Source organism: Nanorana parkeri, unplaced genomic scaffold (assembly GCF_000935625.1).
Source record: "Nanorana parkeri isolate BGI_ZX_2015 unplaced genomic scaffold, ASM93562v1 scaffold17, whole genome shotgun sequence".
Classification (NCBI taxonomy): Eukaryota; Metazoa; Chordata; class Amphibia; order Anura; family Dicroglossidae; genus Nanorana; species Nanorana parkeri.
Window position 1 is genome coordinate 3850844 of NW_017306285.1, and position 15595 is coordinate 3866438.

At 48.5% G+C, this 15595-nt stretch overlaps 1 protein-coding gene across 1 annotated transcript in view; it reads left to right on the forward strand.

Moving 5' to 3' along the window:
- The first annotated feature begins 201 nt into the window (after positions 1-201).
- Positions 202-15595, forward strand: part of ZNF512B (zinc finger protein 512B) — a 28927-nt gene continuing 13533 nt past the window's right edge. Inside the window, exons 1-8 of the mRNA XM_018560364.1 lie at positions 202-335; positions 1960-2058; positions 6429-6502; positions 6601-6729; positions 7656-7819; positions 8684-8835; positions 10861-10932; positions 12790-12942. Coding sequence (XP_018415866.1) covers positions 1962-2058; positions 6429-6502; positions 6601-6729; positions 7656-7819; positions 8684-8835; positions 10861-10932; positions 12790-12942 — 841 coding nt within the window. The 5' untranslated portion in view covers positions 202-335; positions 1960-1961. The remainder of the gene's footprint in view (positions 336-1959; positions 2059-6428; positions 6503-6600; positions 6730-7655; positions 7820-8683; positions 8836-10860; positions 10933-12789; positions 12943-15595) is intronic.

Genomic DNA, 15595 nt, shown 5'->3' on the forward strand with positions numbered 1-15595 from the left:
TATGGGTGATGTGACACATGATGGGGGGATATATACAATGTATGGGTGATGTGACACATGATATGGGGGGGGGGTATACAATGTCAAGCTGTGGGTGATGTGACCCAGAAGAGGGGGGGGGGGTATACAATGTATATGTGATGGGAGCGCAGCACCGATGGAATTAAGGAAACGTTAGCCGGTCACATGACCCGCCCAGAGGCGGCCGGTCCAGACGGATCGGATCTCTCCTCCCCCGGTTCTTCCCCCGGTTCCCCCCTCAGTACCGCGAGAGTTCGGGCTCCGGGGGCGGAGAGAGCTCAGCGCATGACCGGCAGCAGCAGCGGGCCCGGCAGGTGAGAGATCGAAGCCCGATCACCGTCCACCTGTCACTGATCTCCGGCATCACACCCCCTACTACGCACTGACAGCTTCTACCTGGACTGATTGCACTGACATCTGTACCTGCACTGACAGCATCTGATTGCACTGACCCTGCACTGATAGCTCTGATTGAATTTAGACTTCTACCTGCACTGACAGCATCTGATTGCCCTTGCATCTGCACTGATAGCTTCTAATTTCACTGACACTTATACCTGTGCTGACAGCCCCTGATTGCACTGATAGCTTCTGATTGCACTGACACTTCTACCTGCTGATTGCACTGACACTTCTACCTGCTGATTGCACTGACACTTCTACCTGCTGATTGCACTGACACTTCTACCTGCTGATTGCACTGACACTTCTACCTGCTGATTGCACTGACACCTGTACCTGCACAGCAAGCCCCCAGTTGCACTGACACTTCTACCTACAGTGGCAGCTTCTGATTGCACTGACATCTCTTGATTGCACTAACAACTGTACCTGCACTGACAGCCTCTGATTGCACTCACACTTCTGCCTGCACTGACAGCTACTGAGCGTTCTGTCATTGCTCCTGGTTGCAGTTTCATACTGAACGCACTGACACCCGCACTGTGTCCCACTGAACGCACTGACACCCGCACTGTGTCCCACTGAACGCACTGACACCCGCACTGTGTCCTACTGAACGCACTGACGCCCACACTGTGTCCTACTGAACGCACTAGCGCCCGCACTGTGTCCCGCTGAACGCACTGACACCCGCACTGTGTCCCGCTGAACGCACTGACGCCCACACTGTGTCCCACTGAACGCACTGACGCCCGCACTGTGTCCCACTGAACGCACTGACACCCGCACTGTGTCCCACTGAACGCACTGACACCCGCACTGTGTCCTACTGAACGCACTGACACCCGCACTGTGTCCTACTGAACGCACTGACACCCGCACTGTGTCCTACTGAACGCACTGACACCCGCACTGTGTCCTACTGAACGCACTGACACCCGCACTGTGTCCTACTGAACGCACTGACACCCGCACTGTGTCCCACTGAACGCACTGACACTTGCACTGCGTCCCACTGAACGCACTGACACCCGCACTGCGTCCTACTGAACGCACTGACACCCGCACTGTGTCATACTGAACGCACTGACACCCGCACTGCGTCCTACTGAACGCACACTGACGCCCGCACTGTGTCCTACTGAACGCACTGACACACGCACTGTGTCATACAGGACGCACACTGACGCCCGCACTGTGTCCTACTGAACGCACTGACACCCGCACTGTGTCATACAGGACGCACACTGACACCCGCACTGTGTCATACAGGACGCACACTGACGCCCACACTGTGTCATACAGAACGCACACTGACGCCCACACTGTGTCATACAGGACGCACACTGACGCCCACACTGTGTCATACAGGACGCACACTGACGCCCGCACTGTGTCATACAGGACGCACACTGACGCCCGCACTGTGTCATACAGGACGCACACTGACGCCCGCACTGTGTCATACAGGACGCACACTGACACTCGCACTGTGTTATACAGGACGCACACTGACGCATGCCCTTTACGTTGCAGCCATGGCGGACTCTCTGGCCACAGGATCCCGGCGACAGTTTCCCCGAATCAGCAAATCGAGAGCTTCCACCCAGCTGCAGGTCCTCGCCTGTGACTCAGGTCAGTCTCCCCCCCTCCGCTGCAGTTGTGGCATCAGTGTCTGTAAAGTGTCTTTTTATATTGTGTACAGACACGGCGGCCTAAGTACACTGAAATCTGCGCCCGTCCCCCACAATGCACTAGGGGCGGCGTACCCTGCTCTGTTCCTGCATGAGCAGCAGGGATCAGCGGCACGCTATATACATCAGAAGGAGACGCTGTCACTGCGTCGCTTGGAAGCCGGTACAAATCTGACATGTGGCTGAGCCCTCAGTCAGCACTTTATAGGGGCCCGTTCACTCCGCAACACAGTGAAAACGCATGTGCCTCCACCCGCAGTGCGTCACATTCTTGCATGAGTTGCAACTTTTTTTTTTTTTACATGCATTCATTATTTTCTTTCACTTAAAGGAGAACTATGAGGGGGGTGCTTTTCACTCACCTCATAGTTCTAGCCGACCTGTGACAATGAGACTGTCACAGGTCGGCTCAGTAGATCGGGAGGTGAGCGAACACATACCGGCGTTCGCTCACCTCTCGATCCTGTCATGGCTCTCTGCCGTGACAGGGGAGGGGCTGGATTCCCCCCTCCCCGATCCGCCAGCGCTGACTGGAGGATCGGACGGGGGAGGGGGCGGGTACAGCTGGCTTTGCCTCTAGATAGGCAGAGCCAGCTGTCACTCACGCAGCTGGGCGGATCCCGGCACAATTGTCAGGATCCGTTTCAGCTGCGAGGTCTCAGTATACCGCGAGCTGTAGCTCCCTATATACTGAGCTTAGGGTAACGGGAGGACGCTAGTTTGTGTCCTCCCGTTACCCTTAGGAGGACTATGGGGGAAAACACTGACCCCATAGTTCTCCTTTAAATTCTTTTTATTTATTTTTAATCAAGGCACATTTACATGCGTTTGGTTGCGTTGACACGCATGCGAAAAGATGATTTGCAATGAGCAGAGTTCAAAGGCACATCAACTGAACTCCGCCCTTCACCCATTGCTAATTATTAAGTGACCCTCAGATTTGTTAACATAAACCAATACTGTAATGTGCGCCTTACTGTAATCCATGGTAGTTTCCCTTCTCTTTGCTGCTCTTCCTTTTAAATCCTCATGTCTTCTCATGCTGGGGGAGAACTTCCCTTTGCAGCTGAGTGCCTCTTCCTGTAGTGCTGGCTCAGGTTGTGAACCTGCACACAGACACCGTGAGGCCCGGTTCCCACCTGGGCGTTTTTCCGCGCTTTCGTACTCGCGGAAAAACGCTCAAACAGGGAAATGCCATTATTTTTAATGTGCATGGTTCCCATCTGGGCATTTTTCCGCGAGTACGAACGCGCGGGAAACCGCCCTACGCCCAAAGAAGTACATGTACTTCTTTGGGGCGTTTTGGTCGGGCGTTTCCATTGGCAAACAGCCAACTAGCCCTCAGAAACGCGCGTTTGTCGCGTGGTTTTTTTACAGCGAAATAAACGCAGAGTCGGCTTTCTGCAACGGAGGCGAACTTAGAGACGGCGCCCTGCCGATCGATCCGACATAACCGGGCTGAGATAAAAGGGGAGTGGTTTTGTTCCCCCCTACCAATCAGTGGGACTCAGCTGGGTAGAGCATGACAGCTGGGACCTTATTGGTCGCTCCGGGTACCCCAGGAAGTCTTTATTGTAAGATAGTATATGATGGAGAATGGTGCCTTACCTTCACGTATACTTATAGACAAAACATTTTTATATTGCAGCTTACCAATCCCTAAATATGATGGCTGCATTCGTTTTTAGGGGTAGGCAACCTCGGCCCCCCAGCTGTGCTTTAACTACAAATCCCAACATGCCTCTGGGAGTCATGCCAGTGACCGTCAGAGTCTTTCAGTGCCTCATGAGAGTGTTGGCGTGCTGAGATTGCCTCTCCCTGGTCTAAACCTTCCCCACTCTGGTACATATGTCTTTTTGGTTTTCTCAGTGTCCCCGTTGCAGGTATCTCCCATCACTTCCTGTTCAACAGCCACTTCCTGTCAGCATGCACTCCAGAGATGGTTGCATTGCATTTGTCAGGGTGGGTTTCCTGATGGTGACAACAGTGGACCATGTCTGTGTAATGTGTGGCCACTGGTAGTCTACATCGGCAGCACGTGTGACAGGATGACAACACAGGAGCTCAACTGGGAGACGGGGACAGGATGTTTTCACCTTATAACAGGAAGTGGCTGAATAGGGAATAAAAAGGGCCACTTATAGTTTCCATGAGAAGCCCATGTAGCATTGTGACAACACAGGAGCTCAATTGGGAGACGGGGACAGGATGAACAGCACCAGGGACATGTAAAGCCAGCTAGTGGTTTTCACCTTATAACAGGAAGTGCTTGAATAGGGTATTTAAAGGGCCACTGGTAGGCCCTGCCAAGTGGCAGGGTGACAACACAGGAGCTCAACTGGGAGACGGGGACAGGATGTTTTCACCTTATAACAGGAAATGGCCGAATAGGGAATTTAAAGGGCCACTTGTAGTTTCCATGAGAAGCCCATGTGGCAGGGTGACAACACAGGAGCATAGCTGGGAGACACTGACAGGACGTTGTCACCGTAGGAATTGGCTGAACAAGGACCTTCATGGCTCGGTCACGAAAATACTATTAATATCCCAAAGCTTCTCTGTGATATTCTATTGGTGAACAGGCACCGGGGACATGTAAAGCCAGCTAGCGGTTTAATCCATTAATATCTACCCGGAAGATTTGGGATTTGAGTGAACTGATCCTTTAATTCTGCACACGGTGGAGGCATTTCTTCCAGGAGAGACAGGAGCCGGCATTCATTGGTATTTTTAGCAGGTCGGGGATGGTGACTGTGTCATCGCGCGCTCCGAGTGGCAGATCACACCACTGCTGTCTGTGAAAGGTGATAATTGCAAGGTAAGGTGGGAGCTCAGAGCCCGGCGGATCCTTTTCATACGCCGGAGACTCTGACAAAGCCGCCGGGAAGGTGCCAGCTGAGAACGTGTTTATACAAAAGATTACAGAGCACGGCTCACATGCCACCTTCTATTCATTACCATGATTAATGCTTAAAGGGGAACTCCAGCTATTCAAAAAGTTAACCCTTGCACTGAGGCTACAGCCCCCCCCCTGCAAAGGTTTACTGCTCCTTTTGGCCTAGGGCAGGGGTGGGCAACTCTCCGGCTGTGCTTCAATTACAACATGCCTCTGCCTCTTGCAGTCATGCCTGTAGGTGTCAGCCTTGCAATGCTACAACAGCTGGAGGGCTGGAGCTGCCCACTCCGGGTCTAGGGGGCTGGAATACAGACGATATATGGCGGTCAGCTCTCGCCTCTTTCAGACCTGCATGAGACATGATGACATCAGCGGGGCCTTAGACCACCGGAGCCCGGGGGAAGGCTGCGGGAACTACTCTAGCAGCCAGGCGGAACTGAGGGTCGGGTGAGTATGTGTTCTTTAATCCAGGTAGCCCCACTGCAAGGGTTAACTTTAATCCCTGGAGTCAGCGGTGTCACATGGGGGGTGCAGGCTCACACTGGGTGACGCCATCTAAGGGGGGTGACAGCAAAATGGCTGACAGTCATTTTGTTGTCACCCCTTCTGAAAAGTCCGGTGCTCACGCATGGACCGAGGGCCCGACAGCTGCAGGAGAGAGGAGAGGAACCTGGCGGCATATCTTATCCCGCCAGATAAATGTCTCCTCCTCTCTGTGCATAATGACATCATGCGCACTTAACTGCCGGCAGCCATCTCGGTCATGACGTCACACGCACTTAACTACCGGCGGCCATCTTGGTCATGACATCACGCGCGCGTGTGTGATGATGACCCAGCAGGTGACAACCTGCCACCGCACCGGGTGACACCCAGCCTGGGGAACGCCTTTGCCTGGATTTCCTTTTTAAAGCAGAACTCCAGGATTTAACCCCCCCACCCAGCCACTACATGTGGACATCTCGTTCAGCCCCCATCAGCCTATTGTATTCTGCCGGGTGTGCCACTGTCACAATACCCGAAGAGTGATTGCAGCTGATTTTCAGTTCCTGAGTCCACTACGAGAAGGTCCATTTCCTTCTGCTGGTTTGTCATTGTATTCTGTGTTATGGAGGACGCAGGAGGAGGAGCTGTACATTCCAGCATTGGACAGGGAGAAGAGAGATCTCACCCCTGCAGTGATTCCCGTAAATATCCCTTTCGTGTGGCGTCACCTTTTACGATGTTGACCGCCGCTTTATGTGTCGGCATTCCTGACATTTTTATGTACTAAGGTGAGGCTGCTACATAGGCCAAGCTTAGGCTGTGGAGATCAATCTATTAGTCCAGAGACCTATACAGGTAAAGCAGCCAAGTTGCCGGATGGCCAGTTCAGGCTTGTTTCCATAAAGCCATTTTGGCTTCTGTCTCCATAGGAATCTATTACAACAAGAGAGCAGTCCAGGGGAAGTATGCGAGAGATGGAATCCAAGAGCTACAAGGCATACCGGTAAGCACGGCACGGTCGCTTTTGCTAGTCAACTGCTGCTTGATCTTTGTGTGGCCTGCTTGGCCACCGATTGACGCTTCTTGTATTGACTACACCAGGCCTCCCTGATCAGCGAATGGAAGGAGATGTTTAAGACGTCGCCACGGGTAAAATGTCCAAGCTCCGGTTGCTGGCTGGAGTTCCCCAGCGTTTACGGGCTAAAACAGCATTACCAGAGATGCCAGGGGGTACGTACATCACTAACCTTCCAGGGGAACCTTCAGCACCTTTTAACCAGGCCATTATCCACCCACCATATTGTCCCAGCCACATATTCAAGTCACTGTCCATCCATGGTACTGCTCAGGCCATTATCCGTCCACCATATTGTCCCAGCCACATATTCAGGTCACTGTCCATCCATGGTACTGCTCACATCATTATCTGCCTTCCATATTGTTTCAGTCTCTCCCATTCCGCCATATTGAATGATGGAGTATTATAAAGTATGATCTGTGTGGATTCATTAGGAAGTAGTAGATAGATGGATAGATATAGTATTAAGATGATCTCCAAGTTGGGGGCTTCTATTCCCACAATGCATTGGGCCTTTCCCTGCTGTGAAACTACATGAGATGTGCACAGGCACCTAAGTGTAACTGGCCATTGGGAAACATACAGGTGAAACTCGAATAATTAGAATATCGTGCAAAAGTAATTGCAGTAAGTGCTGCAAAAGGGGCCCAAACCAAGTACTGAGTACATATGCATGCTTGTACTTTTCAGAGGTCCGATATTGTTCTATGTACAATCCTTGTTTTATTGATTGCATGTAATAATCTACTTTTTTGAGGTTGTGGATTTGGGGTTCTTGGGGTTTTCATGAGCTGTAAGCCATAATCATCACAATTATGACAAATCCCGACTTGAACTATCTTGCTTTGCATGTAATGAGTCTCTCTCATATATTAGTTTTACCTTTTAAGTTGCATTAGTGAAATAAATGAACTTTGCACGATATTCTAATTATTCGAGTTTCACCTGTATTGCTCTTCATTACAAGGGAAGGAGACGGGCTATATGATCTAGCTATATTCTCTGCTTTTATATGGTAGCCTTCTTTTCTTCTGTAGGTATTATATTTTGACCTAACATGCTGTCCTTCTCTGTCCAGGCTGCACTCCTGTCCCGGATGGTGGTCTCCTGCCCTCACTGCGAAGCTGTTTTCGCCTCGAAGCCTCAACTGCAGAAACACCTCAACTGGAACCACTCGGAGAAAGAAGACAGCCAGGAGAGCAGGGCGAGTCCGCCGAGCCTCCCTAGCAGGGCAAAAGAGAGGTGCAATGGATACCCCCAACAGTGCATAGCTCTTTATGAACCTCGGATGACACATGTATAGTTTTTAGAGGCTATGAGTGGAATTTATAAAAACTGGAGCAGACAGAATCTGCCTATGGCAACCAATCATCTTCACTCTTTAGTTTGTTCAGTTAAGCTTTGAAAATGAAAGATAGAAGCTGATTGGTTGTCATTGGCAACTTCTCCAGATTCTGCCTGCTTCAGTTTTGATAGGTCCCCTTTGTGAATGTGTGTGTGTATGGGAAAGGGGGGGCTACTGGCTGGATGTAGGTTGTTTCCAACCAAACATGGTGGCTTTAGGCCAAAAAAACACTTCAAGGGCAATGCTTTGCTACAGCCAACCACCAGCATAACCCTGTCAGGCTTTAATATTGTCTGTTAAACTTGTGATTTAAAGCATAACCCCAACATAACTCCCCCCGCAGCCCACCAGACACAGGTCCTTGCTCTTCTGTTCCAGCAATGGCGGTGGATGATCCTTAATCCTGAAAAAAATCTAGCAGCACAGTGATCCCAGACCAGTGCAATGGCATCTTGCCAAGGGGTGTGGCCTTGACACCCTGGGCTTACAGGAAGTGGGTTTGAATGACAGGAAGTAAAGGGGAAAAACAATCTCCCCAACAGGAGAACCTGTGGGCATGACTGCATTTTTAGCAACTGACCATGAACATTTATCGCAGACAGGAAACAAATACTGTGGAGTCCTCTAATGTTTTATGCAGGATGTGTTATTGAAGTGGAGGTAACATATAAACGCTCAAAGCTGCAGTTTGGGTGGTGGCGGTTGACCTTCCATGTTGTCACATCGGCCTGATCTTTAACCCGTCTTTCTGTTGTTCCTAGGGAGGTAAAAAGACGACCCTCAACACACAGAAGGTCCAACCAGACAATAGCACTTTCCCCAGAGGAGAACGGAGGCATGGCGCATGCCAAGGGCCGAGCGAAAAAGGGAGACGCCTGCCTGTCCGACGAGGATCCTGAGAGGATGAGGCACAGTAAGGGGGTGGGGCTTAATATCAGCAGGAGGAGGGAGACTCCTCCCATTTATTTGCTGATCCATAGTGCTCTGTTATATCTTGTTCTCTACTATGCTTTTCTATTGTATTGTGTTATGAACTATACCGGTCCCTTTGATTCTGCAACAGCCTCTTCTTTGTTACTATGCCATTGTAACCCCTGTTGTGTATTCTTTTCTGTTCTATTCTTTTTTAATAACATACGGGCAGTGGGCTCTTTAAAAGGAACATGTGCCCATCAACACAAAAACATGTCATGTTGCTACAGTTCAATACAAAAAGCATCAAGACATGGTCAAGGGGTTCAGTTGTTGTTTTGTTTAATGGAGAAGATGCATGACCTAAGCGGTTTAGTTGCTACAGGTTGGTTCCATTTGCAGCACCTCAGAAATGTCCCCTTCCCACACTTAGTCAGTCCAGCGATCCTCAGTTTGGGTGAAGACATTTTGCTAATGGGAGAGGTCAGAGAGATTGGTCAGACATCATCAAGCTGGCAGGAAGTCCACAACCGCTCAGATAAATCATCTTTATAGTGGTGGGGTGCAGGAGGACCTTCCCCAAGAGACAACCACTGAACCTTGAAGAGGATGAGATGAGATGATCACGCCGGGTTCTACTCCTATCAGCTGGGAGCAGGTAAACGAGGCTACATTGGGCAGAGGATCCCCAAAATCTGTATCCTCAGAAGGCTGAAAATGCATCACCTGGCATGAGGAATCTTTAAATCTGAACTCCGGCCTTCCCTTCAGTCTTGCACAGTTGTACGGGCTCCTCTCCTGGACTGAAATGGCTTCCTCCTGATTTTCACTGCACACAATGTGCATTAGAAGCAAGTCAGATAGAGCCCGTCTCATTTCCTGGCTGGAAGAGATCCAGCATCTTTTAGCACTTTCCTCCCCAGCCTGACTGTCCCTGGCCCCTCCCCTTTCATTCATTGGATTTCAGTTCTTTCCGTCATGGGGGCTCAGTATCACATTTGGGTGCTACTTAGGGCAGTCTGCATGCACATGCAACCTACCTTGGTACACTCATTTTTCCAGATCAAGGCATTTTGATATTTGCATAACTCTTTCCAAGAGACGGCCCACAGCTTGTATAAGGGCTTTTAAGAGAGGAGTACTGAGGCAGAGTGCTGTGATGTTTTCCCGGAGGCTATGTACAGCACCCTGCCATTCCCTCCCACCAGCCATGATCTGCCTGGCTGGTTGCATAGAGCAGCGCAGAGACTCAGTGATGATGTCACTGGGCCTGAAATGAGCTATGTATTGAAAATGGAAAGGTTTTATTTCAAAATGTAATTAGTATGTTCATGAGAGAGGAACCAGGGAAGGCAACATAGTAGCAGATAAAACTTCAGCTTTATTCATGTTTCCACATAATAATAAGACGACATGTTCTGCTGCGTGCTGTCAGGTACTATTCTGTTCTATACTATTTCACTATCCTGTCCTGTATTATATTATCCCATGACATGTTGTTTTATTGTGTTATTTTATTACAACTCTCCCCTGTACTTTTCTCTTACCTACTGTCCTTGTGTCTTTTGTGCTACACAGTTTTGTGTTTTTGTTTTTTTTTGTCTGGGTAAAATAAGTGTCCGGGCATTCGGTACATCTCTATAACATATGCATATGTTGCTGTGCTTTGTCCCTTTTAAAAACACAGCGAGTGCAGAAAAATACCGTTTGACCTTGCCAGAAATCCAGTGAGCTCCTAACATCCTGTGCAGGCTGCCGCACTGAAATCCCAAGCAGTGTTATCAGCCCTGCACAGCTGTCCTCTGTGGACTACATACTAAGAGAGGGGGAGATAGGGGGAGAATTAGACAGAGCTGATACCACTGTTTTGGAATGTCAGCGTAGCAGAGATAGAATGCACAGGAAGTTAGGCGTTTACTGGATTTCTGGCAAGATACATGGAGCCCCGAGTGTCTCAGGGTGGGATATCTGTGTATCTGAAATGATTGTAATGCAGCAGTTTTCTTTGTGCTCTGGTTGGAGTCAGGAAGGAAACAGAAAACGCCCAAAAAATTCACAGGGGAGCAACCTTCCATCACCACCACGTTTGGCTTGAAAGGTAAGCGTTCTACGCGCCGATCTTCATACGTTCACTTTCCTTACCAGCCTCGGACATAGTTATAGAACCCTCACGCATTCCGTTATTGGATGACTTTGCTTATATGAGGGGTTCTCTTGATTACCTCTTTTAAAATGGGGGACAGTTGTCCCTTGATGACTGTTTCCAAAATGCAGCGGTCTCATCTCTTCTCTGGACAGGGTGCAACCAATGGAAAAGTGGTCCTCTAAAATCTAGGTGTGCTTGGGAGACCATCGTAATGATACCACTGCTGCAAACACCTCGGCTGGAAACTACAGACACTCCTCGGGTTACGTTTCGGAAAATCCATCGTAACCCCGAAAATATGGTAAACTGAGGAGCGGACTTGTGTACTGTACTGCTGCGGTCGGCAGCAGACAGTACACAATGGGAATCAATAGCAAGACTGCTTTAGGCTATTTCATATTGCAAAAGCCAATAGCAGGCTGGCTATTGAATCTCCGCCCGTTAAGAGGAGGAGTGGACCTGAGAGAGAAAGGTCGCTCTCAGGTCCGCCTCTGCTCAGTGAGCGGGTGCAATATGCCAGCCTGCTATTGGCTGTTGCAATTTTAAATAGCCAATAGCAGCCTTGCTATTGATCCTGACTGTTTACATTCACCAGACGGCTGCGGCAGCGAGCCGACAGGTGAATCGGGAAGCGGAGCGCCTCGAGGCTGGTTCCTTGAGAGTTACTATTAAAGGAGAACTATGAGGTGAGTGCTTTTCACTCAGCCTCATAATCTGAGCCGACCTGTGACAATGAGACTGTCACAGGTCGGCTCAGTAGATTGGGAAGTGAGCTAACACATACCGGCGTTCGCTCACCTCTCGATCCTGTCACTGCAGAGAGCGGTGACAGGATTCTCCCCTGTCTGTTCCTCCAGCGCTGACTGGCGGAACGGACGGGGGAGGGGGCGGGTACAGCTGGCTCTGCCTCTAGATAGGCAGATCCAGCTGTCACTCACACAGCTGGGCGGATCCAGACATAATTGTTGGGATCCATTTCAGCTGCGGCAGTAGCAGTAGCTAGCGGTATACTGAGCTTTGGGTGACGCTAGTTTGTGTCCTCCCGTTACCCTTCGGAGCACTATGGGGAAAAGCCCTAAACCCATAGTTCTCCTTTAACTCTCAAGCAACTATTAACTCTCAAGCAACCAAAAACTACAGTTATCTGGCACCTTCCGATCCGTGGGTGCCGAATAACTGGGAGTTTACTGTACAGTAAACTCCATCGGAAATGGAAAAAATCGACTGAAGTCGATTGATCTCAACCCGAGGAGCACCTGTAGATGATATTACCTGTCATTCAGATTAGTTCGGCCATATTAAAAGCTGAGTTGAAGGCAAACATCTAAATATCATGCTGGTATACATACAAGTGCAAAAAGCCTTGACATTCTGTTCATCCAACCTTGTAACCCAGGCACTCCCGTTGCACAGCACAGCCATATCACTGACCTTGTTTTTATTCCACTGCATTTACACAAGACATTTTGGTCAGTGACCCGCCCCTATTCCTTTGAGGTCATCGGTGTGCTTTCCTTTCCCCTCAGCAGACACCCAGGGTTGGTTTGAATGCACTGTGCTTTGCAGCGGTGCACAATTGGCTCACAGTGCTACCCCCCTCTTGTCCAATGAGCCCTGCTATGCAAGGGACTACAGGAAACTAATATAAAGACAGATTGACTTGTAATAGCCGTATTTAAATACATTAAAAGGAACTCATAACTGCATTTATAAGTCTGAACTTTAACTTTAATTATTTACTCCATAATCTTTTTTTTGTTTGTATTACATGATTGACGTGTTGCTTAGCATCTGATATTCCTTTGACAGGCCTGGGAAAAGCGGAAGACAAATCCAGAGCGAGACACAGCAAGTTTGGAAGAATAGGGGAGACAAAGACAAATAGTGGAAGAATAGGGGAGACAAAGAAGAGACAGGAGACTTCCTGTATAAGACTGGAGAACGTCACGGCCGCCCCTTCAGGTAGGAAACTATAGCCTGTGCAATGACAACCAGGGTCGTGCAGAGGGGTAGGCAGAAGAAGCAGCCGCCTTGGGCAGAGAAGGAGGGGACTTGCAACCTATGCTGCGAAAATAGTTTACAGCTCATCAGGGAGGAAGGGGCCCTTTGATTGTTTTACCTTGGGTGCTAAAGGACCTTGTCCCGCCACTGATGACAGCAGCTATACGTGTGAAGGGAGATCCTTCATATTTAATAATTTCATCAAGCTGCAACATCACCAAAGGTGTGCTAAATCGTGCTTAAAGTGTATCTAAACCAAAAACCCAATTATTTCACTTTATTTCCACCTAATGATCCTGCCCGTGGTTCCGCTCAGTCACCATACTGTATCTATGAAGGAGCAGCGTCATCGCCCTAGGTCAGGATTGCACAACACCTCCCCTTCTCCTCGTCTCTATGAAACGGGGAGAGGTGTTCTGTAGATTTTAGAGGTAACCCGATAACAATTTTTGAGATAGCTCTGTAGAGAGCACAGGACATAGGACAGCACTGGATTTCTGGCAGGATCCAGAGGTACTTTTCCTTGTGCTTATTGATCAGATTATTATTAATATTATAATACAATATTTAGATTTACCAAAACACTTTTTTATTGTAGCTTAGTATACAGTAAGATTATTAAAATGTATTTACCAGACCAAAGAGTGAGCTTTACTAGTTCCTTTTCATAGTGAAATTATGTTTTTGGAAGATTTTCGATCTTTTATAAAACACCCCAATGTTTCAAAGCAATGTTAAAAGCATCTTGTGTATCTCAAAGGCTTACGTTACACATCCCCGCTCGTGAATAATACATCTCTTTAAATTTCCTTTATGAGTCATCCACAGAAGGCTTGAAGTCATAAAACAGCCTCAATTATCATATTAATAGATATTTTATTTTCCCATTAATGTACCCTGTGAAGCAGAACTTTAAAACTTTTGGTACATATGCCCAAGAGGGTACTGATGATAGGTCTAAGAAGATACTAGCGACTTTCAAAGCCCATCTCCGGGCAATTTTTATTTTTTTTATAGTTCTCCAGCAGGAGTTTAAAAGAATAAAGCTACTGCTGTCCCTTGCAATGCCTCTTTTCCATCACTAGATGTCCTCAGTCTTCCGGGTTAAATGACTCCCAGTGTCATTCCAAGAGAATGGAGAGTGCACAGTGTCATGGACCCTACCCCCTGAGGTGGGATGTCGACATGCTGCTCAGTGATCACGGTGTAATTGTGCAGCTATTGGTGCTTTCTTTTGTTATTTATAAAAAACATTATTATACAGGATTATTATACAGGATTTATATAGCGCCAACAGTTTGCGCAGTGCTTTACAATATGAAACATTGTACCAAATACCAAAATCTTTCCTTTAAAGGAGAACTATGAGGTGAGTGCTTTCCACTCACCTCATAGTTCTAGCCGACCTGGGACAATGAGACTGTCACAGGTCGGCTCAGGAGATCGGGAGGTGAGCGGACACATACCGGTGTTCGCTCACCTCTCGATCCTGTCACGGCTCTCTGCCGTGACAGGGGAGGGGCTGGATTCCCCGCTCCGATCCGCCAGCGCTGACTGGCGGAACGGACGGGGGAGTGGGCGGGTACAGCTGGCTCTGCCTCTAGATAGGCAGAGCCAGCTGTCACTCACGCAGCTGGGCGGATCCCGGCATAATTATCGGGATCCGTTTCAGCTGCGGCGTCTTAGTATACCGCGAGCAGCAGCTTGCGGTATACTGAGCCTAGGGTGACGGGAGGACGCTAGTTTGTGTCCTCCCGTTACCCTAAGGAGAACTATGGGGAAAAGACTTAACCCTATAGTTCTCCTTTAAGAAATATAATAATATGTTAATTGAAACATGCTAAAGCTGCTAAACTTGGCCTGGGCATCCAAGCATGAATGGCCTCTAGTCAAAAAGGAGGTAAAAAGCAATAGTTAAACACCTTACATTGCACTTACTAATATAACGGCTCTGAGGCCTTAGCAAGAACATACTTATTTGTGGCCAGTGGGGGGCTCCCTGACACTGCCCATACCCTGCCTGTTGTCTTTATCTTTTTTTGCTTTGAGTCCTGCTGTAAATCTTTAGCGCTGTAGGAAACCGTTATACCACATCAGGGGCTTTAGGTACTGCAGATCTATATTCAGAATGGCTGCACCCATAATAAACTAAAGTGGTAAAGTAGACAGACGCTGTGGAAATATTCTACTTTATATAAATAGCAAGATGCTGTGTGTGAGAAGTGCTCACTTACAAAAACATGTCATATTTGCAGCTTTTCAGTCCTTAGATGTGGTGGCTTCATTAGTTTTCTTTTTTTCGGGCTTAGAACATTTTTGGCAAAAATAGAAATACCGGTTGATCTTGCCAAAAATGCAACGACTTGTTCTTTCACTTGAGGCCCAACTCCAGTTTAGGAGGCCCCCCAAGTCCTCTCCCTCCTCCCCAAAAACCTCCTCTTTCCACAGCAAATTTTTCAAATATTTTCAGCATACATAAATAAATTGCAGGTGTCTTCTGGACAGTCAAATGACAGGCAGGGTCCTTCTTCTTCTACTAATACGGGGATCCAAAGGCAATTCATTTAAATGAAGGAGTTCTCATTCCTAACTTCAGGGCAAGTGTCTTTACTGG